At 45.8% G+C, this 27414-nt stretch overlaps 1 protein-coding gene across 3 annotated transcripts in view; it reads left to right on the forward strand.

The window, feature by feature from the left end:
* Nucleotides 1-22306, forward strand: part of LOC119434991 (DNA-directed RNA polymerase III subunit RPC4-like) — a 53868-nt gene extending 31562 nt beyond the window's left edge. For all 3 annotated transcript variants that reach the window (XM_049672324.1, XM_037701980.2, XM_037701987.2), the window contains exons 7-8: nt 5631-5734; nt 21942-22306. In XM_049672324.1, coding sequence (XP_049528281.1) covers nt 5631-5734; nt 21942-22229 — 392 coding nt within the window. In that variant the 3' untranslated portion in view covers nt 22230-22306. The remainder of the gene's footprint in view (nt 1-5630; nt 5735-21941) is intronic.
* The last annotated feature ends 5108 nt before the right edge of the window (nt 22307-27414 follow it).

The following is a 27414-nucleotide window of genomic DNA, read 5'->3' on the forward strand; positions in this document are numbered from 1 at the left end:
CTTGGTTGAGCATTAGTGCAGGGTGTCATCGATGACCGTAGAGAGGGAGTTATGGCCGTGGTCAGTGAGTAATTGGCGGGGAGAACCATGCACTAAGATCACGTCATAGAGGAGAAAGTCCGCCACACCTATAGCGCAACTTGTTGGGAGTGCTCATGTGATTGCATACCGTGTGGCGTAATCGGTAGTGACAGCAACCCACTTCTTTCTGGAGGCAGAGAGAGGGAACCGGCCATGAAAGTCTAGACCAACTCGGAAGAAAGGTTTGGGTGGCGTGCTGATCGGCTGCAGACACCTGGCAGGCAGTGCAGAAGGCTCTTCCCAGCGTTGGCAGAGCTGACAGGCGGCAACGTAACAATGCACAGAGCGGGTGAGACCAAGCCAAAAGAAATGACGGCGCACGTGGTCGTACGTGCGGGAAATGCCCAAGTGCCCGGCCATGGGAGCATCGTGAAGTTGGCGGAAGATAGTCGAAAGTAGGTGTGATAGTTACAGCGGTATAATGTCCCATCCTTGAGGAGGAACATCTGGAAGGAGGCATTACATTAGCCAGTCAGATCTCGTAAAGAAGGATTGTCATAGCACACATTATTAATCATTGGTATTATTGTAATATGTACTATGTATTGTACGCTATTTACAGTCAGTGATTTTTAGTCGTTTTTTCAGCCACATTACACCCATTATTTGCAACTAATTTCTTCATTTTAATAATAATTCATTGACAACTCATCACTACGTGCATGGCACTCTTTGGCCATATCTAGCCCTTGCGGCAAAAAACTACGCATCAATCAAAATCGTAAAGAAGGATCGCAGCATTGCTCGGCGCCGATCTGAAGCAACTGCGACACTGCATCGGTATCAGCCGGCTCTTCCATGGGCTGGTGGTACAAACAGTCTGCATCTTGGTGCAAGCAGTCCGTCTTGTATACAACTGAGTAAATATACTCTTGCAGGCGTAAAGCCCAGAGAGCTAGTTGGCCTGTCGTGTCCTTGAGTGAGGAGAGCCAGCAGAGCGCGTAATGATCTCTGATCACACAGGTGCGTCCGTATAAGCATGGGTGCAACTTTGAGACTCCCCACATAAGTGTGAGGCACTCGTGCTTGGTGATCGAAAAAATGTGCTCAGTGGCTGACAGAAGCTGGCTGGTGTTGTATCGTGGTGTATCAGTTTTGGTTTCACTTCTGCTTAAGCCAGAACTTTAGTCTGGCCACTGTGTGTAACTCGACGTCACGGTGGCGTAACCCTTCTGTATATATTATAAAGGATCACATGGCTGGCCAGGAGTCGCACCACAAACCTTGTAAGCGTCTCGTTCGTTCCTCTCACTTGGTGCCTCCGTGCTTGGGGCTTCTCTTTGTTCGGGTAGCCCGACGGTCACCTCACCATACCAGCGCTGGCGTGGCATTTTCCAGATATCACAGCTGGAGTTGGGCTAACACTGCATATATGATGGGACTCTGGCATCAGTGCGAACTTTGGTTGAGGCTGATAGATCAAAGTGGGCCAGGATTGGCAGTGTAGTAAGGAGAGAGGTGAGCTGCAAAAAAGTGGCGGCGTGATCAGGGCCCCAGGAAAACTGAATGTCTTTCTTTAAAAGGTTGGTAAGGGGGCGTGTAATGGTCGCAAAGTCTTTCACAAAATGGCGGAAATAAGAGCACAGCCCTATGAAACTCTGAACATCTTTGGTGGACTTCGGGACAGGAAAGTTTGATAGTGCGAATTTTGTCTGGATTGGGTCTTACTCCCGCTGTGTCCACGAGGTGCCCAGGGACGATGATTTGGCGGTTACCAAAGTGGCCCTTGGTGGAGCGCAAGTGGCCTTGCGGAACACATCAAGAATTGCTGATAGACGATCTACATACGTGTAAAACATAGGGGAGAAAACAATCACGTCGTCCAGGTAGCACAAGCACATTGACTAGTTGAAACCATGAAGCAGGGAGTCCATCCATCATTCGAAGGTGGTCAATGCGTTACAGAGACTGAAGGGCATCACCTTGAACTGCTAATCAGGGGTGACAAAAGTGGTCTTCTCCTGGTCCATGTCATCGACAGCAATCTGCCAGTATCCGGATCATAGGTCTATGGAGGAAAAATAGGTTGCACCGTACAGGCTACCCAGAGTGTGATCAGTAGGTGGCAAAGGGTAAACAACTTTTTTGAGAATTTGATCAAGTGGTGATAATCTGTACAGAAGTGCCATGTTCCGTCCTTATTTTTCATGAGTATGACTAGAGAAGCCCAGGGACTAGAGGAAGGCTCGATAATATCCTTTGCTAGCATCTTCTTTACTTGCTGTTGGATAGCCAAGCGCTCTGACACACAAACACGATAGCGCCGTCGGTGAATCAGGTTCGCATCGCCAGTGAGTCTTCATGTCATTCACATGATGGTTCACGACAGAAGTTTGGCCCGAGAGCCAATTGTCAAGATAAAAAATGTTGCGTGTTTGGAGGCATGTGAAGGGCTGAGAGACTCGGCGGCTTTTTGCTTATTCCAGGCGGCGACATTCTTTGAGGATGGTGTCGGTGCTCTTGACATTGTTGAACACCAGTAAATTGAAGGCATCATCAAAAATCCCTTTTAGGATGTGGGCAACCTCATCTTATTCTGACATGTGCTGGTTGGCTTTGTGACAGAGCCAACATTGAGAATGTAAGAGACGTAGGGCTTGATCGATGTCTGTACCCAGTTAGCAAAGGCCTTCGTAGCAAGGTGGTGACCAAATGGATTACCAAAAAGGTTACGGAGGTTTTCTTTGAAGAGATCCTGGTGTATGATCTCTTCTTCATGGGTCTGAAACCACACCTATGGAGTACCGCCGAGGTAAAATAGAATGTTGGCGAGCATCACCGTCGGATCCCACCTGTCATTGGTGCTGACACATTCGTTAAGCTCAGCCAGTCGGCAACATCAGGACTGTCCATGCTGGTGAACATTCCAGGATCGAGAGGTTGTGCAACCACCACGAAGATAGTAACTGCAGCTGATGTAGATGATGTTCCGTCGCCAGGAACCAAAAGCGGAACTGCTGTGAAGTTCTATGCGGGTGTGGTTAACGCGCACCTCCACCAATGATGTTATGTGAAACACCAACAGAAAGCTATTTACGAGATATCTTTACAGTGTTAGTGCAAGCGGAATCAAAATGGCGGTCAAAGAGATTGGCACCACTTAGTCTTCCTCCTCTTCACTGCAGCCACGCTGAGGCGGCACCTATCTGCAGCGGCCTCGTATCTATATGTAGATAAAAATTTTCCTGTAACTTTGCAATCCATTCGCAAACTGCACATTGTAACGAAAAACATCTTCACCCATTCTTATTAAGCTGCTTCGGATGCTTTCCGATGTCTCATTTTCGGAAAAGCCATCGATAAATTTGTGAAAATGGCAGCAATGCAAGAAGTTTATCCAAGCGGCGCGTACCATGCTTCGAACGAGTGTAAAAAGAAAAGAGAAAAAGGGACATGCAGCATGGAATTTGTATTGTCGCATTGTTATCACAATGCCCGAATCTACGCTGTATCCTCTAGGTCAGTGAGGTGAACATCGTCAGTGCTCTCGTGTATATTCTGCATTTATAAAACGATTCCACACCATCGCAAGCAACATGGTGGCCCACGCCTAGACTAACGAATTCACTAGTTCGTTCTGCGATGTGTGCAATTTTCTGGAACGGCAAAAGCACGGGATACAAGTTGTTGCTGCTAGGTTAGTGCTAAGCGTCACCCACTAGGTTAGCGGTTGTCGTTTCGCGCTACACGAACTATACTTTTGTCACGATCTTGAGATGGCAATGGCGATGACGCATGCTAGGCTGGCTCTGACTGTAGGCTGTTGCAAATTCTGCGAACATGGTTTTGGTTTCATATATGATAGCACCATGCCAGCAATTTTCGCGCAAATTTTCTTTGAAAAAAATAGGCATGCTTTAGAGTAAGGTGAATACTATAATAGTTCATTGTGAGTTACGCTTCCCACTTTAAAATCTTCATAGGGCAGGCTGAAAATCTGCGTTTTCAGTGGGGATGATGTGTTCGATGCATTAACTGTACCCTAAGCTCCGCCAAGATGGGCGTTGCCACTAAAGGGTCGCTACTGGATTCATTATTGGGGTCAGACACTTGTGTGCTGACCAGTCAAGTTCAAATTATGTGGCGAAAGCCAATTTTAGGATTGAATTGGCAAAACTTACTGTGGCTCATAGAAATGTATGGGTCCAGCCGCGACTTTCGGTTGACATCACTTAACCGTAATCAAATTAACAGAAGTGTACTGTACAATAATGTTTGTGATGCTCCTCCTCTTGGTAAAGCATTGCACTTTCACTTGTTTCTCTTTCGTTATAATGTACCTTGTGCCTCCACTACTGCTGCTGGTTTAAATGTGGGACCTGTGCATTTAATTCATTTGCCATGTCATTTTCAAAGCTTTACTTCCTGTGAGCTGTGGCATTCATGATGAAATCCAGCCTGTGGAAGTCTGCCATGGTGCATGCACATAAAGCAAAATTCTGCATGAAGCCATGCATGGTGGTGTGGATTTTAAAGGTACTAGAAAGGGCAAGCAACTGTAACTGAGAATATAGGTTTACTGATTACTGCGCAAGGGATATAGTACTTAACTAAGATGGGCATGACCTTGTGACCTTATGATTGAGTGGGTTTGTTTTCTCTGGTAAAGAAGTTAATTGCCATAAAATCCAACTACCACAATAGCACTGCAGTTGCAATGTTCTGTCGCATAAATCACATGGTTTGTTTTCTCTCTCTGGTAAAGAAGTTAATTGCCATAAAATCCAACTAGCGCAATAGCACTGCAGTTGCAATGTTCTGTCGTATATGTCACATTCTTTTTTTTTTCACACTATTTCGCTGGCTTTCCTTAGGATGCAGAAAAAATGATTACGTAACAAGTGGGAAGTTATACGCTGCCTTATTAGATGTTTCCTAGAGCGCTCAGGAAGTTTTGCCCTGAAGTGAATACTTACCAAGAGGGTAAATAATTGTGATTAATAGTGCAATTAAGCAGAATACAAAAAAAATAATATTGACTTGCTCCATATAGCAGCAAACGACATTAGTTGCATCCTCCTAGAGTGCTTCGGCATATTTTAAACTGGCTAAAGTTAGCTGGGACATCCTGTATATGTATTCTATTGTTGTTTTTGTTTGTTTGTTTGTTTGTTTGTTTGTTTGTTGCAGATCTCTGTCTGATGCAACTGCTCTGCCTACCTACCCACAAGCATTTATTTGCTTAGGTGCAATAGAGAATGTGTATGACAAATAAAGGTCAATAAAGATTTAAATTTTGTATTGAAGCCTTCCACTGTCCTTCAGATGTAATGATTACAGTTGGAATCACTTGGCCCTTACAAGGTTAAAGGTAATGGTGTAAAGCTCTACGAAAGGCAGCATTGCTGTTTTTCTAAATAATTGTATTTGTGGAATTAATTCTTAAGGTTTTATTAGCTTCTGTGTGACTTTTTATTAAACAAATTGTCTTTTGGATTTTGACTGTTCAGTGGTGTCCAGTTTCTGTGTAGCAAAGAAGAATTGAGTCATGAGAAATCATTCAAGATACTTTTATCTGAGCATATCTTTGTCTTTGTTGCCCTTTGCAGAAATTGGACAGCTACTGTTCTTTCAGCTTCCAGATAGCTTACCTGGCCTTCAACTTCCAGCAGAGTCATCTCAAAAAGAAGCTGCAGGCAGTATTGTGAAAGTTGTAAGTAAGAAAATTCTTTTTATCAAGTGAGGTTTCAGAATTCAAGCTGCCAGTAATAGAGCAACATACACTTGTTCTTGATCTGTAGGTGCCATTTTACATGTGTAATGAATTTTTCTTCTTTCTGTTTTTTCTATATCTTTCAAACTTGTAAAACCTTTATGGGTTATATGGGTTGTATTCTGTTTTACAGATATGCATTGGTTGTCTCAGCCGAGAATGTAGAGCAGAAGGCACCCTATGAAACAACACATAGCAATACTACTGGCATTTATGTAGAACTTGTGCAAAACAGGAATGCATTAGAAGAGCGCACAGTGGTAATAGCAGGTGTCACTTATTCGCCTAATTATAGTAGACAAAAATTGACTATGGACATCCGTCCTATACATTCAGCTTAGAGGGGCCCTAAATCACTCACAGCATAAAAATTTGCTTAGTATTGCAAGGCGCTGTTTAATGAACATTCCTCTGCAAAAACTTTTTATCAGGTGAAGTAATAGTGGAATTTCAGTGATATAAAAGTTGAAGTGGTTGATTTAGCCCCTTCCGTTAAAATTATGACTGAGTGTTCCCAAGGGGGCCTTCAAATGTGTGTATTTTTCTGGAAACAAGGTGCGAACCTTGCAGAAAAAAAGTTTCAGACCTGTAGCATGAATATTTAAGTAGGATCAGAACAGTCGTCATAATTGCAAAAATAATTTATTACAGGTATTGACTTATTATAGATATTGCATTCTGTCATGAAACAAACAGAAATATTCGATACAAATAGATCTGCTGGTTATTACTGGGTATAATGTCTTTTGATGCAAGAAAGAACACTAATGACAGCAGCGATACAGAGCAACAAGTCCAGCTTCTCGTCAAACCTGGTAGTGCACTTGTTAAAATACAATTGTTTTTCATTACTCTCCATACTAAAGCGGCTTACGACATTGTTTTTGGCTAGCAGATAGTTACATTTATATTCAGTGCCATGTTCAGGATTTTTTTCTTGTCACTACTCAGTACATTTAAGAGTAAGTCACGTCTCCATATGGAGATGCCTAACTGAAAGGGCTAACTCTTTCAGGTGCGGGTAGTGCATGAAAAATGAAGTCAAATGAATGAACACAGACACCATGCTCTGCATGGTTTTTTGGTTTGAAATGAACTCTGGAGTTTTACATGCCAAAACCATGATTTGATTATGAGGCACACTGTAGTGGAGGACTGTGGAATAATTTTGACCACCAGGGGATCTTAACGTGCCCCCAATGCACGGGACACAGGTGCTTTTGCATTTCGTCCTCATCGAAATGCAGCTGCCGTGGCTGGGATTTCATCCCGCGATGGTGTTTAGGTTTCTCCTTTCGTTTTTTTTTTTGCTTTTTGCCTACGCCAAATCGGGAATTAGTACCAACACACCCAAACCACTATGCATGTAAAGTAATGATGCAGAGCAGTGCATTTGTCATCACATCTTCTCAGCAGTGTGTGCCTTTACCCAATTTTCCTGGCAGGGAATGTGATTATAGGGATGCCATTCCACCCGAGTATTACACCACATGCTACAACTCTCTGCTGCACTTTTTTTTTTTTTTATTGTCTTGTGCTAAACTCCACATCCAGTGGCAAGGTGTTTCCACAATCAGCATTGTCTGCTTTCGTTTCCCACAAACATTTCTCACATGGAATAAATGACTATGGGACATGTGCTGCCCACAAAAACATAACTATGGAAGGTGCAGACCATCACAGTAGGCAAATGTGAAAGCAAACACTGCATGTCTAGTCTCATAGCTTGCGTTTTCAAGAATGAAAGCAGAAGCTACTAGTGTTTGCTCGTTGCAAACCAGGCCTGAAAAAAGTTACACCTGCTTTTTTTTTGCTAGTATTCTATCTCATTACAGTCAATTTACATTAATTCAATTTTGATGGGACCATTGGAATTGATCAAATTATCTGGCAGGTAAAAAAGAAAGATGCAGAAAAAAAGTTCAAACATACCACTGCTTTGTTTGGCAGAGTAGTAGTTAAACGATTCTCATGTGCACCCATATCTAATGCATTCCAAGTTTTTGTGGGTTTATAGTAAAAAATATTTTGCACCTAAACCTAATGCACTCGCACTTTTAGTGCTATGCCTTCGATTCTGGCAATCAGAAATGAGATGAAACCTGCAGAGTTTACCTTCACAGAATGGCAATTTATTTATACTTAATGTCCGTCATTAGTCTCAGACAGCTGTTGATAGCTATTAGGCTCCACATGTCGTCCTCCTTGCGGTTAATTGCGTTTGATGTTTCACATTTCTCAAAACACTCCGTTACAATCTCAAATGGGATGGTGACCCACGCCTAGACTAACCTGTTTGCCAGTTTGTCCTGCAATACGTGCAAGTCCTGAGGGCTGAAAACATGCGACATGACTCTGTTGCCGTTAGCATAGCATGTAAAATAACATATTTTGAATTAGCTTTCATAATTATACCCTGAAAATGGTGTGTCGTCATCGCCATTCTTCGAGAAAACTTGTTCTGGTTCCACTTTTTGATGACAGTGGTGATGATACTGGCTCTAACGGTATGCTGATGCTAGCGCTGCGACGTTGGTATTGGTTTCGTATGGGACTTTAAGGGTGCAGGAAATTTTTGGAACAATTTTCTTGTAAGAAATGCCTGTGTTAGAATCAGATAGATACTAATGATTGATTGTGAGCTGCTGTTCTTGCTTAGAAATCTGCTGAAGGCCGTCGGCGTTTTCAGCTAGAGATAACCTGTCTTCGATGCATTCACTGTCCCCTGTAGCTGTCGAGACATTGTAGCCGTTGGGGTGATGATTTTGGGGTCAGGTGCATCCATGCTGACCAGCCAAGTTCGAATTATCCAGTGGGGGCCAATTTCAGGATCGAAATAGTGAAAGCTTCAGCTTATAGAAATGTATCAGCGGCGGCCAGGACCTCAACCGTCTAAGATATTAAAGTTTTAAAAATTAATATACTAGGTTGGTGTTTGTTGAAACACTACACTGATGATCAACCAATCTGCACATGGTGTATTAAAGTTTCTCAAAGATGCAGTCTTCTCAACGGGCCACAAGTAGGGGGTAGTGCTGGAAAGAGCGCCCTCTGTTTTTCTCTGCAGTGCGCAGAGCCACATTATAAAAGAACCCCGCTGATATGTTCCTAGTTCATAAGTTTTGCCAGATATAACAATACAATACAGATTTGTTTCCAGAAATACAAGAGTTCTGGTGGATACCATAGGCTAAGAGCTGTTGGAAAAATAGCTTGACTGGGCCTATGGTCTGTTACAAGACATACATGGTGGTTGCATCAAAAAATAGTAACATTGTTACACACTCAAAATAAATAAAATTACTTACATACATGCACAAAAACAAGACCGAAAATAATATAGAGACTAAGAGTAAACATATTCGTTACATCAGAAGAAAAAAAATGTGTGTGTGTTACAAAAAGGTAACACAATTGGCTCTGATAAACGATAAACAATCAGTAATCACATGTTTAAAAAATGCATTCGAAGTTCTTGGATGAGAAAATATATATACTTTGATATTTATTTAAAATGTATGGTAGATTATGTTGTGACTGTAGGCTAGATTTATTACGAAACCGTGGAACATGCCGCGTATTGCTATTTCTCGTATTGGCGGAAATTAATTTTGGTGTCAAAAATGCAGTAGACACTAGGAAATTTTTGAAGGCAGTATTTTAGAAGTAAAAAGGGATTATGTGTTCCCAATTGGTATAGGGTTGCCATCTTGGCCACCATTAGCCTATATGTTGTAAATAGGCTTGTACATCATCTACGTGTAATAATATCAAGTGTACTTTCTAAACTTAAAAAATCTGAAAGAAAAACGTCAATCTCACTAGGGACGTTGGTTGCGCACATCCGAACAGCACGAATGTGCACTTTTGAGGTGCCACGGTATTGGCGGAAATTTGTGACACCTTACAGCTCGTTGTTCGACATTCAGACTCCTCCTGCACGGCGGGCCAATTTGGCCACAGAAATGAGCAAAAATAGCGATATTTTGGTTTTAATGTGTCACTGGCACCTCCTCAAAACCGAAACTAGGAAAGCTTCGTCAATCCAGTAGTCGTCAACCACACGCAAACCACAGGGCAGGCCAACAAAAGCTGTAATTTGTTGAAAGGCTGCATCGGCTGCATTTTCTGTCTGTCAAGCGAGCTCCGCGTGTTCAGGGTGTGTTCATTTACATGTCACATAGCAACATGGTCTTGGGAAACTTCTTCAAACAGTCCGAAGTGGCGCCAACTTCACTCTCAATGTGTGCACCGACGAGGGCAGTGATTAAGTGAGGGAAGCGCTAGACAATGACTGTTGCAACGAAACCTGCGATAATTCGGTTATCGCAACTCGGTCGACTTCTATTGTGTTGCCAGGAGATGATTTGCTGCATGCATTGACTCTACTTTCGTCTATCTGTAGTGACAGCATTGACAATGGTCGAAATATAGACTGACTAGGTTGCAGGCAAGCATGTGTGCACACAACAACGTGTTGACGAATTTGGGTCTTATTCTCTGACAATCAATTTCAAACATACTACGGTGAAAGCGATCCTGGTACTGTGATAATGTAGCGGGCTTGGCACCGTGCCAAGAATGCCATCGCTCATTGGCACCGATGAGTCTGGCACTAGTCGAGCAAAATCTTGCGAGAGAGAAGGTGTCGCTGAAAGTGATCATCCGGGAATGTGACATATTTTTCGGTCTCTTGTGGAATAAGTCGCCCATTGTCTGCCGAATCCGATACTTTGGACTCCCAATTATTTGGACATCACATCCCTGTCCAGTCCGAATTAGCTGTCAGTGACTGTAAATCGTTTAGAGGCTGAGCTGTGCATAGTGTCTTTGTTTTAATACTTGAAGGGCCCTTAAACCACCCAGAGGGTGAAATTTAGTTGTGGTGTTGCAGTTGTGCACAGAGTCTACAACGAACACGTAGCCGCGAGAATTTTTCGAAATGGTGCCGTAATAGCGGAGTTACACGCGTTTGATGATTGAAACACGGCCCTTGCTCGTTTCGCTCTTTCCTTCGCTACTCTCCTCATCGGCTGGTCTCTCCTCCTCGCTGAGTGCTCCTCCAAATGTCACATGATATACGTCAATGCCAACGCGTTTCTCAAAACACTGTCCACTTCCGGTTAAGGCACGTCCATGCTAGCGGCAAATATAGCGATGGTGAACCGGCCTACAGTGCCGTAGAACGTCTGCCGCACGAGAGGTCTCCAAAGTAGATGGCTCGGCCGGCGCACCGCCCACAGCACGATCAACAGGCCAGTCGACGACCGCTGGCGACGAATACATTGGCTGCAGCTTCTGTTCCAAGCAAAATAATTTCCGCTAGATAAAGTGATGCATAAATTGTACATTTTATGAAAAGCGATATCCACTATAATATGTTAAACATGAACGAGAGCTCCGATACTTGTCGAGCTCAGCTGCAGTGCACGGCTACCGACGGGAAACGATCGGCTCGGCTGTGCTCGCACCGCAGCCGACGGCACCGCTAATATCAGCGTATTTTTGTTCTTTGTGTACAATTATTGCGAAGAGCGATAACAACAATATGAAAATATTGCAGCTTGTGAGCATCGGTAATTTATTCCAAAGCACCGTCCGCTTTAGCTTTGAAGTGAACTGGAAAAGGCCTAGCGACGATATCGGCACCGTCGAGCGATCAGCAGCGATGAGGCTGCCGCACAAATGGGTCCCAGTATCATCCTCTCTACGGCAAGGAAATCTCGCCGTTCGCGAGCAAAACTGCCGTCGAACGGCGGCCCGCAAATGGCAAATGGCATGCGGCGAGTTACCGTGCCGGTAACATGGACGGGCCTTAGCCGCGACTCAGTAACTCGGCGCTTCTCGGCCACCTGCTGTTGCTGCTGTGTCGGCCCGTGCTAATGCGAAGCGTGCCACTATGGACCCTGTGTTGCGCGCACGCGTAGAAAGGCGAACACCGTCGGACTCCGTTCACGCAGCTAATCAGACCGCTAAGCACGACTGTGTTCAAATGTGACCAATTTGGCACTTGTGTTGTGGGCTGTAATTACCTATTCACAAGTGCGCACAAGCGAGCAACACGATGAGCTAGAGCAGGGAGCGCGCGTACCTGCTAGCAGACAAACCGGAAGTCGTGGGTTCTTGTTCGACCAATGGACATCGTCACCGCTGTTGACATCACCAGATGCTCCCTGGTGACATCGTGATGACTGCTGGAGATACCTACCGGAAAGGCCAGGAGAGGAGGATGGCATTGTTTTTTTTTATTTTGTGGCGCGCCCGTGGCGTGTAGCGCTGCAGCGTTTAGCATGGTTGATCATGACTGCATTCTGAACTCGATGCGCGTGTTTACTTGAAATGTTCAAAAAATATCTGAGGTGGTTTAGGGGCCCTTTAAAGCATGTTCATGTAATACATTTGCTGGATATTACAATTTTTTCAAGCAGTCTCATGACAACGTATCAGAGGGGTTCTACTGTATTTGGCATATACCATAACTAGGGTGGTTTTGAGATTTGAAGAATGCAGAGCATTCCCCTTGCCCAAAGAGGTCAGTCTCATGAAAGCGTATTAGAGGGGTGTACTGTATTTGGCATATACCGTAACTAGGGTGGTTTTGAGATGTGAAGAATGCAGAGCATTCCCCTTGCCCAAAGAGGTCGCCTTGAGCATTTGTTGCGCTAGGGTGAGACAGGAGGGTGCAAGCAGGAATGCCATCAAAGAGGGGTCAGAAATACGTGGGGGGACACAGATTAACCAGGTGCAGAGACGACAATTGCTTTGCAGTTTTGTTTGCCACTGCATATGTTTCTGCAAAGCATGCTGGTGTCAGCGTGGCCACGTTCTGAAAATTACCATTAACCAAAAAAGAAAGAAACTCGGTGATAGGGCTTTGAGCCAAGGTGCCATTCTGGCTATAAATAGAGTGTGAAGAAAGTGTCCCTCTTCTGTGCACTGGCATACAAGAGCAGTTTGCAAGGTGGGAGCGGGCCATCTAAAGGGCTGACGAATCTATGCAGTAGAAATATTTTTTTAAATACTTCGTGCCAACTATATTTCCAAATCTGCCTAAATGCAATAAACCTCAAACGTTCAAAAAGAAAAAAAGCAACAAGGAATGTACTAAAAAAAAATGTATAATCCGAAGTTACTAAAATGTTGAGCAGTTTTTCGTGAAAGGCGAAGCATTGATGGTGATAGCGCAATACTGTTGAACCTCGGTGATACGAATCTCGCAGGGTCGTGTGAAATATTTGTATCATCAAAGCATACACAAAATCAAGAAAAAATGATTTTATTTTTAGCAGAAAAAATTCCTAATAGTGGAACCCCGTTGATACGTTCTTTGCTGCTGCGTTTTCCCGGCTGATACGTCGCATTTTCGCGATCCCGACCTAAATCCTATATTTACTTCCATGTATTAAGTTCCCCTTGATACGTCGTCAGTCTGTAATTTTCCTGCATCTTACGTTGCATTTGAATGTGGCGGTCGTATAAATTTAGCGGTGAAACGGGGATGCATTTAAAGAAAACAGCTTGCTATACTCCATCTCACAAGTTGTTGACAGCACTGTGAAAGGTAGAGCTCTCTCGTCCAAACGTTTTTAAAGCACTTCGCGTCGAGTGTGGGGACAATTCCGAGTTCGCTCATCACGAGGACGGCAAAACTCACCCAGGTGAGCGAGCGAACGCTCTACCGGTGGACAAAGCAGACGGAGGAGGCGGGCAGAGTGCTGTCACCGATGAAGCGTTCTTGTGGAAAAGGCTGTGAGCGGGCAAAGAAGCTGGAGGATTTTGACCTGAACGTGTTGCGAACGGTGGTGCACGGCTTTTTCCAGAGAGGAGAAATTCCGACTATCGCCAAGGTGGTGCAGCATTTCGACGAGGACGATATGCTACCAAGTGTGTCCACATTGATGATGCAGAGGATGCTGAAGAAGCTTGGCTTCCAGTACAAGAAACGCTGTTGAAATGCATGCTCACTGAGGCGACACACATTGTGCAGTGTCACCGCCGGTACCTGCACCAGGTAGCGGAGATGTGACGCCAAGGTAGGCCTATTTTCTTCACCGACGAAACGTGGGTCAACGCCGGCCACACGTGTAGTCGGGTGTGGATTGACGCCACCATCCAGTCTGCGCACGAAGCACATCGATCCGGTCTGTCGACTGGTCTTCTAAACCCCAGTGACAAAGGCAGGCTTATTGTTACACATTGCGGCAGCAAACATGGTTTCGTCGAAGGCGCAGGGGAATTTCTCCGCGCTAGGAAAAGCTCAGGTGACTACCACGAGGAAATGAACGGGGACCACTACGAAAAGTGGTTCTTCCATAATGTGCTCCCACAACTACCATCAGGCAGTGTTATAGTGATGGATAACGCGCCATATCATTCTGTGAAACAGGATAAAGTGCCGCGCATGAGTAGCCTCGAAAAAAAGGACATACAGGCTTGGCTGTCCGCAAAAGGTGTTGCGTGGAGCAGCGACATGGTGAAGGTGGAGTTCATGAAGCTTGTTGACAACGTGAACACATACTGGACCGATACCGTGTAGACTGCATCGCTGAAGCTGCTGGCCACGTTGTGCGCCTACCACCCTACCATTGCCAACTTGAACCCTATAGAGCTTGCTTGGAGTGACATCAAGGGCTTTGTGGCGAGTGAAAACAAGATTTGTTTAAGCTCAGAGACGTGGAGCCTCTGGTTTGGAAAGGCATCATGCAAGTGACTGCTGAAAAGTCGAAGAGCTATGTGGAGCATGTTCTCAATGAGGAAGATGCGATGAGAAAACTGGACCACATCATCGCGATGTTCTTGACCATGGTCCAACTGTCGTACGTAGTCAACCTGGAGGACGAAACAATGAGCAGTGCTAATTCGAGTTGTGATGAGGACAATGAGATGTGAACCGCTCGCAGGGGTTAATGGGACTCATTACATGTGTGCCGGGATAATTTAGTACTGTTGCAGCGAGAGTTGCGAGAATGAGAACAAGAAAACCCCAACTGTTGGAAAATAAACTTTTTGTTTGATTGATTGATTTCGCCTCCATCAACATATGGCTGCCCCGGCCTGTATTGGACGCAACTTCCTTGGGCCATGGCCACACTGAAGTAAATAAGTATTTGTATATACACGTGGCAGAAACATTGGAAAAAAAAAAAAACTCTGACGTGGCAAGAGCTGACACGAACAGGTGGCGAGGAGGAGGAATAAACTTTATTTACAGAAATGAGCAGAGGGTAAAATAGCCCGAGGTGGGCAGCGTCCCTAGTCCAGGATGCCGTGGGCCTGCGCCGATAGCTTGGCCCTGCTCACCAGGCGATGCTGGTCTTCAGGGCTCGGGCTTGTGAGCTGGGCCTCCCACTGCTCGACGGTTGGTCCGGTGATGGGTGGTGTCGATGGGTTTTGCCCACATTCCCATGCCATGTGGTAGAGGGTATTGGGCGCAGAGCAGAAGGCGCACTTGTGAATGTAGCTTGTAGGATACATGGCGTGTAGCAGGGTGCCGAGCGAGACTGTGCCGGTCTGTAGTTTGCGAACATCACCGCCTCTTCTCTTCTCAGCTTGGGATGTGGGGGTGGGTAGATCCTCCTACCCAGTCTGTAATGACTCAGGATATCGGCGTATCTTTTGGGGACGCTATCATGTTGGTCTACCGGGGCTCGTGAACCCGGTGGGATAGCGTGGAGAATGTGATCTCGGGCAGCAGCGTTAGCCGTTACATTACCAGCCAGGGACTCGTGTCCCGGGGCCCAGACAATGTACAGTTCTTGAAAATTATTTAGTTTTTCAAGGATGCTCAGGGCTTGTTTGGAAATGCGGCCCTTTTGGTAATTTCTACATGCTGTTTGTGAGTCTGTGATGTGATATTCCTCTTGCTTGCCTTTAGTGGCCGCGAGGGCTATCGCCGTTTCTTCCGCGCAGTCAATGTCTGGAGTGTCTACCGAGGCAGCTGCTACCTCTTATCCTTGGCCGTTGATCACGCTGATAGCGTGGGCCACTCTGTTCTGGTACTTTGTCACGTCGGTGTATCTGACTTCTTGTTTTGGTCCTTTGTAGGCCTTACGTAGAGCTTGCACTCTCGCTCGACTCCTTTCTCTGTTGTATTCAGGGTGCATTGTTCTCGGGATGCTGGCCACCGTGATCTTCTCCCACAGGGGTAGAGGAAGCCACTGTTTTCTGGACTCGTATTCGACTAAGTAGCCCAGTCTTCTTAGCGTGTCCCTGCCTGTGCTGGTGAGCTTGAGTCGCTTTATCTGGCTCGTTTTGTGGGCCTCAGCTAGTTCCTCCCAGGTATTGTGGATGCCCAGGCTGAGTAGCTTCTCCACCGATGTCGTCGGTGGAAGCCCCAGTGCCAGCTTGTAGGTCTTTCGTATTAGTGTGTTCAATTTGTCTCTCTCGCTGTTCTTGAGACCCAGGTGCGGGGTGCCGTAAGTGACTCTGCTGATTATCAGGGCTTGTATTAATCTGATCGTGTCCTGCTCTTTCAGGCCGTGCTTTCTGTTCGTCACTCTTTGCACCATGTGCGCGACTTGGGTAACTGCCGCTTGCAGCTTTTTAATGGCGGCAAGCGGTCCTTCTGGAAAGTGAGGCCCAGAATACGGAGTACGTCCACCTTTGGTATGTTGACTCCATGTAGGGTCAATGTTGGGTCCGGTGTCTCCTGGGGAGGCCGCCCTCGTGTCCTCTTTTTGAGGATCAGGAGCTCTGACTTTTCCGGGGCACGTGGAAGACCACAGCGGTGTAGATAATGCTAGGTCCCGTCGATGGCTTCCTGCAGGGCCTCTTATTGTTTGCCCGCAGATCCCGTGCACGTCCGCACAGTCAGGTCGTCTGCGTACATTGCGTGACGGATACCCCTGATGTTCTCCAAGAGGTTCGGCAATCCCCTCATCGCTATATTGAACAGCAACAGGGAGATCACCGACCCCTGGGGGGTTTCTTTCTGCGGTATTAGGACCTTCTCGGTCCTGAGGTTCCCCAGGCCTATGGTCGCCGTTCTACCCATCGGGAAGTTCCGGACATAGTTGTATGTCCGCCGTCCGCTGTTGGTATGTTGTAGGCTGTTTAGCACTGCTTCATCTGTGACATTGTGAAAGGCTCCCTTCATGTCGAGTGCCAGGATGGCACTCTTGTGGCGTGTGCTGAGGCCGTCGATGACTTCTTCTTTTAGCTGAAGTAGAATGTCTTGGGTGAAAAGGTTAGGCCGGAAATCGAACATAGTTTTCAGCAGGTGCCCGCCTTCTTCCAGGTAGGGAGAGAGTCGGTTGTGGACCATGTGCTCGAAGAGTTTTCCCACGCAAGATGTGAGAGAGATCGGGCGCAGGTTCTGTAGCTTGATGGGCTTGCTGGGTTTCGGGATCATCGTTATGTCCGCGTGCTTCCAGGAAGCCGGCATACTGCCGGTCTCCCAGCTTTCATTAATATACTTTAGTAAGCTCTCCGTTGCCCCGTCGTCCAGGTTATGAAGGGTCTTGTTGTTAATTTTATCCCGGCTGTTAATTTTATCCCGGCTGGGCGTCGTGTTTCTCGTGAGATTTCTTAAGGCTGCCACAATCTCCAACTTGGTGAAAGGTTGGTCTAGATCCGGATAGGGTTCCTCCTCCTACTCCGCGTGAATGTCGGGGCTGCGCCTTTCGTTGTTGCTTGTCTCCGAGGTATTTTTCGGTGATGGCTTCGAGCATTTCTTCCTTGGTGCCCTGGAAGTTGTGTATAAGTTTTTGTATGTGTTGCCCGTGACAGTTTTTGATTCCGTCTTGGCCAGAAGGATCTTTAGAATGGCACAGGTCTTTCAGTTGCTTAGGGTTCCCTGTAATTGGTCGCACACTTGATTCCAGTTCTGGCGTCCGAGTTTTTCAGCATACTCCTCCGCCTGTCACGAGACTGCGGCAAAAACTGTCCAAAAACAAACCAAAAAGTCAAAAAGACACCAAGCGCCACCTGCTGCGAAAATAAAAAGCTAAATACAATAGTACACCTTTTTCCACACAGGTGGAGCCACCATCAACTTCACGGAGGTGACAGGCGCGTAGGAATGCAATTATGTAGTGCGCTCTATCATGATTGGTTTGGGGTGCCACTACCTTCCACAGGGCTGTCAACAGCTTGTGAGATGGAGTATAGCTTTCGTAATTGAGCAGCATGTGGCACTCAACATTGCGTGCCGACTACGCAGCTGATCCAGGCTGATATGCCGCTCTCACGTGGCTCCCATTGTGTGAACAAGGAGGCCAGCAAACGTTGGCATTCCGGCTTAGCTTAGCCCGCTTGGGCCTCTGAGGTTGCACTGGCGCCGATGCCATCTTGAAGGCCATGCCTACCTGCACCAGCCTGCACGGCTTGACACAGTGAGAGAGAAAAAGTGAATGCACTGGTCTTTTGCATAGTCGCACACAAGGAGCAACTCACCATAGCACTTGTCTCTCTCACTGTGACACATTGCGCAGATTGGGCACAGCTACGTGTTGCCTCCAAGATTGCACCGGTGCAATTTCAGAGGCTACGCCAGCGTGCGTGGCACCACAGTAAGAAAGAAGTGCAATGGTGATGATGAGCCGCTGCTTGTGCACGGCTGTGTGCAACGGGATGTGAGAGTTTTGAACTGCCCCGCCAAACGAGTGCTGAACCCTGCAGAAAGCTATATGCTCGGCTATTTTTTGTTTTGGCGACAAATGTAGCTTGTTATATTCATAGGCAAGACAATTTTACTTAATTAAAACAAGTTTCCTCTTTAATACATTTTAAAGAGGAAAGATTTTTAAGGGGACCTTTATTTAATTCATGATATCCTGTTTCGTTATGACAAGGCATCACTGTGTTCATTGGTGTTTGAGTTAAGTGGCGGTGCTGCCTGGAAGTCGATTAATCGTGCAGGTCTGAAAAATCAGGCGTCTGAAAAATCGATTGGTGACTTAAAGTTGAATCTTGATAATTGAAACTTCAAGGAACCAAAGAAATTATTTCCTTTTAACAGGAGTTCTGTTTACTGAGAAAAATGAGGAAGGGTGCAGTACTATGTGCATACACCCTCTTAATACTGTTTTTAGAAATAGTAAGCACCAGGAGATGAATGCAGTTGATAGTTGTTCAAAAAGCAGAGAAAGTTGCAAAGGGTTTGGGCAAAGCACAATATTTATTATGCAACTACTAGTCGCTATGCATTAAGGAATGCATCAATTTTTGCTTGCTTCAGTCCTTGCCATTGCTTATTTATGATTGCATTCTCTATAAAATGCAAGCTTTGCGTGAACATTTCAGATCCTGGTTTCTTCAAATTTTTGAGAGCCTGCACAGCTAATTCTGCTTCTGGAAGTGTGGTAGCTTCTTCTGTGGTAGCTATCTCCTGAGGAACTCTTAACTGAATCGACTACAGTCCATTTACAGTTCCATGTCCAGAGCAGTTGTCAACAAGGAAAAGGACTTTCCTCTTCTGCCTCGAAAATCACGCGTCCTCGCTGTGGATTCACTTGAAGTGTACCTGTGTCATCCACGCTTTTGTGTTTAGCTTGTACATGCGGGCAAGGTTGTAACACCCGTAAAACAGCAGGGATTCTTTGACTTCCCGATGACTAGAAGCTTCAACTTGTCACTGCCAGGTATGTTTTCGAGCCGACAAGAACTCTCTTTGCGAAGTTTTCCGCCTGTGCACCCCTCACCTTCAAAGGTGAGAGATTTCAACGGCTGGAGGCTGAAAAAAAGGGGTTGGGTTTCATCCACATCGTAGATATCATCTGTCTTGAACTCGTGCAGGGTCTCCGGAAGCCGTTGTGCACGCCAGTCGTGGCATGCAGTGATGTCAGCTACAGTGGCTGCCCCTGAAATGGTGCAGAAAATGAGGCCATTTTTTTTTTTTTTTTTAAACCTTGTCACTCAGCCTTCGCTGTACGAGAAGGCCTCTATCCCAAGCTGAAGAACAAAGCTCTTCATGGCCGGCGAGTCGTAGTCTTTTCCTTTCAGGCCCGAATCATGAACTTTCATGACTCCTTGTGAAGCTGCTTTTCGGAACCCCATGTTTCATCACGAGCGCCGATTTCGTATAACGGCCTCTTTCGAAGTCGTCAATGTTTACACTTTCTTTTACAAAGTAATTGCATGGTGTGTGCGCTTCTTTGTCACCATTGAAACAGTGGGGGCTGGGCCTTGTAACTTCGCCGGTGAACGCCAGTGAAGTTACTAGGTTACAAGTAAATTGATGCTCATGGCGATTGGTCTTACTAGCATGACTGTTTTCAACATTTGAGTTCCATTTTTGCTTCCATTTACACAGTGATGTGGAAATTTTGGTTCCGATTATCGGAATTTTTTTTGCATTATCTAAATACAAAACCAGCCAATTGAGACACGGTTCTGTTTAAGCGGCAATTCCATTTAAGCGATTTCTGTTTACCGAAATATTACTGTGATGTGACATTTTTGGTGCCAGAATATATATTTTGAGGCTTGTGTAAGTGAAACTTTGCTTCACTAAAAGTAACACCATGTCAAAGGCTGCATTTTTGATTTCATGATAGCAGAAGAATACCCCATTGAATTAAAGAATAGCCAACCAAATTTTAGATTTACTTCTTCATATCCGATAATTCGTTATGCCCGTGTTTGTTATATTGAGGTTCGACTGTACAGTCGAGCCCACTTATAACAATACCAGTTCTAATGAATGATTGGATATTATGAACAAAAATAGCATGACGATCATAATTTTCAAGCGATCTATGGCAGCCCCTCTGAGAACAAACATGTCATAGCTCCATGCTCCTTTGGAGGGATCGTGGAAGTCCCATTCAGCTTCCTGAGAAGGTGCCACTCACCTTGCATGCCCACTGTCTAAAGTGCTCTTGGATGGAGGCTACAGCACCTTGATCAAAAACTGTTTTCGCAAGGCTGAATTTTTGTGTTGGGCAGGACAGCCTGAAACTGTAGAGCTTGGAAGCAATGACAACTCGCCTGTAGACTTACGGCAGCACATTGTTGAAGCACAGTAGAGTGCTGCTGACATTAGTTGGCATGAATATCAATGCGGATGATAAAACCAGGGTCGCAGAGTCATGCACACACGAGAGTATCATCTGTGAGGTGAAAGACATCGTTAACAGTGAATTGGATGAAGTGAGGAAACGACAATACCGATAACGCCATCTGTAAGCGTGTCAACAGCGGCCTAGTATACATTGCATCACTAAAACAGCTCATCTGCAGCAGAGCTCTTGTTGATGATCACTTGCCTGCTTTTAACAATTTGGAAAGCGCAATTGTTGGGCTGGCATTGAAGAAGCGAAACAGTGAACGTTTTTGCCATTTCGTTGGCTTATTCTTGCGTGTCCACTTATTATGAACGCCCGGCTATAACTAATGCATCTTGCGTGACGGTGATATTTGTTATAAGTGGGCTCGTGTGTATATATGGTTCATCCGAAACTTGTCGGCCTGCCTGTTGCATCACTGCAGTCACGTCGCTACCTTCTATAGCATGCATTCTCGCCTCTCAGTGCAGGTGGCTGCTCTCCTGCTCTGGGATGTCTGAGTTTTTTTTTTTTTTGCTGCTGCCTAATGCGCCTGGTTCTCTGACATTTATTTGAAACTGTTGCATTTATTGTAATAGCAGAAGTGAAGCTGGTCAGTGCTGATGACGATGTCCACTTCGGAATTCAGGCAACAGCACCATTTTTGGGATATTCATCTCTAGAATCTATCATAAAATAGGCCTCATAGGTGTTCCATGTCGTTTTTTTTTTTTTTTTTTTGCATGGCCCAATGAAGGCTTTGCATGAAAATGAATAAAATGCCAATGTCATTTTGCTGGAAGTTTGAGGATGGTCGTACAAAACTGGTGCCAGTCTCTGGATTGCTACATGTAGATTTAGCTGCAGCACAGATAGGCTTCAGTATTGCAATTAGTATAAATGTGTACTGAAAAGAGTAATTAGAAAGTCAGTTAGCAAACATTTTTATTGATTTCCACACAAATCTGATGCCTACCACTGCTGTGAAATTTGGCCATCAAAAGTTATCATTGCCTGTTTGAATGCCCTGTTCTCAATACTTGGAGGCTGTAGTTACTGAAATGACTTGTGTATGGAGGTGTTTTCTTCATGCCTCTAATTTACTGGGATCACAGTATTGTGGAAACAACCTTAATCAATGCTTGTGGTCCACATATGTGCAGGAGGAACAACAGTCACAAAATGGCCAGATCAAGCTGAGACAGTTTCCTGAAGGATACATTGGCAAGCTGCAAGTGATGAAATCCGGGCGTGTCCGCTTGGTTCTTGGTACTGTAGCCCTTTCAGTGGACTTGGGCACCCATTTGTCCTTCCATCAAGAACTTATGGCTGTGAGGCTATCTGAAGTTGGAGGGGCTGATGCCTCTGTTCTTGGACACGTACTCAACAAGCTCATATGTCTGCCTGACATGGAACAGCTCCTTGCAGCAACCTCTCAGGAAGTTTTCTGAGAATGGCTCTCTAATAAATAAAAATGCAAGTAAATAAAAGGGCCAATGTGTATATAATAAATATGCATGCCTGTAAGACACTACAAGTGTCCTTCTGTTTGATAAAAATGTTGCATGAACCACGTTCATTCATTGAAGCAAAACACAAAGGGGCAGATTTTAATCATTCGGGGTTAAGTAATGATATGGTTGGCTTGAGTTTGGGATGGGGGGTTATAAGCAGCAGTCGTGGCATGTCAGGTATGTTATGAAGGGTCGATGTGGCTATTTTAAACCTAGAAAAACATTTTCTGCATGAAAGGAAAGGTTGATGCACAGCCAATTAAAGTGCTGTACACTTTCTTATAAAACCAATGAACGTAGTGCCACGCATAGTCAAAGCTTCAAAGTCTAGGCAGTCAGCATTCTCTGGTGCATGTTCTTTTTGCTGTTTGGAATTTCTTGAGTACATACTCATTTGCTTCAGCTGCATCAAACTATTTCTGATATTTTCATCATGATGTCTGTTGTCTGAACCACTCTTTATCGAAGTCTAGAAATGCGTTTGATGTTAAAATACTAGACTATTTCAGAATGACTTCTGCAAAAAGCACTTCAGTGTGTTCAGCATAAGTGGAGTTTCTGGCACTCTAAGATCACCTTTGATCCCCTTAGCGGTGCTCCCAATCCTTTTTCAATGCCTTGCATTGCAAAGGCTACAACTGCCTACTGAATATGACCGTGGCGCGCAGTTCAAATTTGATTCTGGATGTTCACATAGACGCCACTACTACTGATTTTGGTGCCTACGACCCGCCAAACTCTGATGATATTCCTCAGCTTACAGTTAGTCAATGTCTCATCCCTTTGCTGTGCTGCAGTGTACTAGACAGCTATGTGCGGCTGTGTGTTCTCGTACCAAGTGACATGAGTAGCACATTTCCTTTCGCACTTATCTCTGCAATAATCACACAATTTTCGAGGGTCAAACAGAGTTCATCTTCATGTTTGCTCATGCAAGTACGTCGGCAGCGCGCACATCAGCTAAGCAATGGATGCCGCACTCTGGACTCGCATTGAAAGGACTCCTAACGTAATGAGCTTCAACCATGATGACGACCACCTCAAGGGAGTGCAAGTCGGGAAGCAGATGACCTGTTCATCAGATGTTGGCGCTCAGACTTTGAGTCACGTCACCCAGAGATATCAATCGGAGTACACCGTTGTCCTCAGTGAGCCACAGCGAGCTTAGTGAGCGGGCTCGTCGCAGCGCCCCGTAGCAGCCATGGTATCTACACTATGCTGCAGATGTAGCTACATGCCACTGTAGTGGCTCACTATGTGCATGACACGGCTGGAGTGCACACTCATGTGCTCCAGTCTGGCCGTGTTACATGGTGTTCACCAGCTTTGTCCTGCACCAGCTTAACAGACGTATAGTAGCCACATTCAAATTGCGCATTTTGTGCAATACGAAGCGAAGTCTGGCAAGACGTCTAGCCAGGGAGTGGCCAGGAGTCAGTGTGCTGTCAAGCGTACATGTGGTCTGACCTTAAGTTTCATGTGGTTTGAGGCTATTTGAGTGTTCAAAACTAATTGCAATTGGCGAGACCTGACGGCTACGAGACTGATAAGCAGTGTGGCCAAAGTTTCATTCCTGCGCGGGTGAGCGCAGGCAAGCGACAGTACGATAGTCATACTTATGGATGTACGTAATTCTTACCAAAATTTGAAACACAGATTTTTGCTTACTTGAGCCTGTTTATATATATATATTTATATATAAACCAGAAGAAAGGGAACCGACGGGCCCAATTTTTATTAATCATATCATAAGCCAACAGACAATGACACCGAGGACAACATAGGGGAAATTACTTGTACTTACTAATTGAATTAAAGTAATGATAAATTAGTGCAAATGAAAGTGGATGACAAAACAACTGGCCGCAGATGGGGAACGATCCCACGTCTTCGCATTACGCGTGCGATGCTCTTACCATTGAGCTATCGCGGCGCCGTTTTTCCATCCACTTTCTGGGGTATTTGTTTTACAACGAGAACTAAACCTGAGATTGTTAGCCAGCGCCACCACTCACAAACCTAGGCGGTGGATACATCCTTTCTGCCGCAGGTGTCAAGAGTACGTGATCTTTATGGGTGAAGGCAACTGGTCAATAAACCCACATGTGCTACCTGAAGGCATCTCGGACTATAATCAATCAGACTATGATCACTGATCCCACGTCTTCGCAGTAATGCGAATACGTGGGATCGTTCCCCACCTGCGGCTAGTTTTTTCATCCACTTTCATTTGCATTAATTTATCATTTCTTTAATTCAATTAGTAAGTACAAGTAATTTCCCCTATGTTGTCCTTGGTGTCATTGTTTGTTGGCTTCTTATGATATGATATATATATTGTGAGATGTCGACTGATGCAATGCCTTTATTTCCGAGCAGCTGCCCGAGGCAGAGACGAAGCACCGCACGAGGCAAAAGATGATGAGTCGTATGTACAGATGACAACGATGATATGCCGAAAATGCGCTCACACTAACTTCCCCCCCTTCAGGAAAGCGGTCAGCATGACCGCAAGCTAGAAAGGGTAGGTATGGCGAATGTAGGGTTTCAGGCGAGATACGTGAACGATTTCCGTAGTGCGGCGGCGGCGGTCAGTAGCTGAGTTGACAGGAGTGACGCGGTATTTAACGGCCGAAGTTCTTTGCAAAACGGTGTAAGGACCAAGATATCTGTGGAGAAAATTTTCACAGAGTCCCGGTGCGCGAACAGGTGTCCACAAAAGAACTTCGTTGCCTGGGCGGAACGAAGCAACGCGACGCATCATGGTGAATTTTCCTTTTGTCCTGAATGGTAGCGGTGTTGGCGCGGGCAATTTCACGGCAGCGGGCGATGCGAGCAGCAAATTCTTCAGGAAGAGACGTGGATGGAGCAGCAGGTGCTGAAAGGAGTGTAGTGTCCAAGACGAAAGACGGCGCACGACCGTACACAAGGAAAAAGGGACTAATTGGTTGTACGTTGGACGGCAGTATTATACGCAAACGTCACGAAAGGTAGGATGGCGTCCCAGTTGGTGTGATCGGGTCGAACATGCATTGACATCATGTCGGACAAAGTTCGATGAAAACACTGTAAGACCATTTGTTTGCGTACGGTACACTGATGTGGTCTTATGGGTGGTGTCAGAGGCCTGGAGGACTACACGAAGGACATGCGATAGGAACGTCTTGCCATGGTCACTCAGGAGGACACGAGGTGCGCCGTGGCGCAAAACGACACCGTGCACGAAAAACTCGGCGACTTCGGAGGCAGTACCAGAGCGAAGAGCAGCTGTCTCGGCGTACCGCGTTAGATGATCCACTGCGGTAACAATCCAGCGGTGACCAGCGGGCGTGGGTGGGAGGGGTCCGTACAAGTCTATGCCGACAATTTCGAAGGGGGGGGATAGGCATGGTAGAGGCTGCAGAGGACCGGCTGGAAGGGATGTCGAGCGTTTTCTGTGTTGGCATGACGTGCAGGAGCCAACGTATTTGGCGACAGAGGTGGAAAGGCCCGGCCAGAAACAACGCGTTTTGATGCGGTTGTAGGTCTTAATTATGAAAGCCCAAGTGGCCAGCCGTCGCGTCGTCGTGAAATGCTTCTAATACTTGGAGTCGAAGTGAGCGAGGTATTACTGGTACCCATCGGTTACCGGAAGGATGTAGATTGATCGAAATAACGCTCCACCTTGAAGCTTAAAACGTGAAAGTTGTCGTCTTAAGCGACTGTTGGGGGTTCGTGCCAAGCCAGTAAGTCAGTCGGTCGATCAGCGTACGGCAGTATGTGTCAGTACGTTGGAGTGAGACGAGGTCAGTAGACGGAAGAAAGTCAACTGAGGCAACCGACTGTTCCGGGCTACTGGGCGTGTGCTGAGACATGTGGCTAGATGGTGACGTGCAGACCGAAGGTGAAGCATGGGCGTTCGGGGACAGCGGGCAGCGCGACAAAGCGTCGGCATCTTGATGTTGTTTGCCAGACCTATACGTGACAGTGAAGCCATATTCCTGCAAGCGCAGTACCAAACGGCCGAGGTGTCCAGACAAGTTTTTCAGGGACGACAACAAACAAAGAGCATGATGGTCGGTCACAACTGTGAAATGGCGGCCGTAGAGATAGGGTTGAAATTTTTGTTTTGACCACACGATGGCGAGGCATTCCTGTTCTGTAATTGTGTAGTTGCGCTCAGCTCGAGAAAGAGCACGACTTGCTCTTCAGACTTCTGATTCCGCTGCAGCAGGACAGCGCCAAGTCCATGCCCACTGGCATCAGTGTGTAGAATAGTAAGGGCGGTTGCATCGGAATGATGGAGCCCCTACGGGCCCTGACATGATAAATCGTTTAAGGGTCTGGAAGGCGGCTTCACAGTTGTCCGACCACACAAAGGACGCGCTCGAAGTCAGAAGTTTGTATAGAGGAGCGGCGATGGTGGCGAAGTCACGGACAAAGCGGCGGAAGTATAGGACGCTAGTCCTAGAAAGCTGAGGAGTTCTTCAAGTGTGGTTGGTGGTGGAAATTGCAGCACTGCGGCGATTTTATCGGGATCAGGCTGGATGCCATGCTTACTGACGACGTGGCCCAATACTTTAATGCTTTGGCTTGCAAAGCGACATTTTTTAGTATTGAGTTGGAGACCAGTCTTTGCTAGACACGCGAGAACTTGGTCTAGACGTTGTAGGTGCTGGGAGAAACTCGACGAAAAGATGACAATGTCGTCCAAGTAACAAAGGCAGGTCTTCCATTTTAAGCCACGGAGTACTGTATCTATCATACGTTCAAACGTAGCTGGTGCATTGCACAGTCCAAAAGGCATCACGTTAAACTCAAAAAGGCCATCAGGTGTAGCAAACGCAGTCTTTTCTTTATCCGGTTCATGCATTGGAATCTGCCAATATCTGGAGCGCAAGTCGAGGCTTGAGAAATACTCTGCACCTTGTAAGGTATCCAAAGCATTGTCGATACGAGGCATTGGATAAACATCCTTACGGGTAATATTGTTTAGCGCCCTATAATCGATGCAAAAGCGCACAGAACCATCCTTTTTTTTAACAAGCACAACAGGAGAAGACCAAGGGCTTGCTGAAGGCCTTATAATGTTGCGTGTCAGCATGTCGTTCACTTGTTCTTCTATAACTTTTCGCTCCGAAGG

Source organism: Dermacentor silvarum, chromosome 1 (genome assembly GCF_013339745.2).
Source record: "Dermacentor silvarum isolate Dsil-2018 chromosome 1, BIME_Dsil_1.4, whole genome shotgun sequence".
NCBI lineage: Eukaryota > Metazoa > Arthropoda > Arachnida > Ixodida > Ixodidae > Dermacentor > Dermacentor silvarum.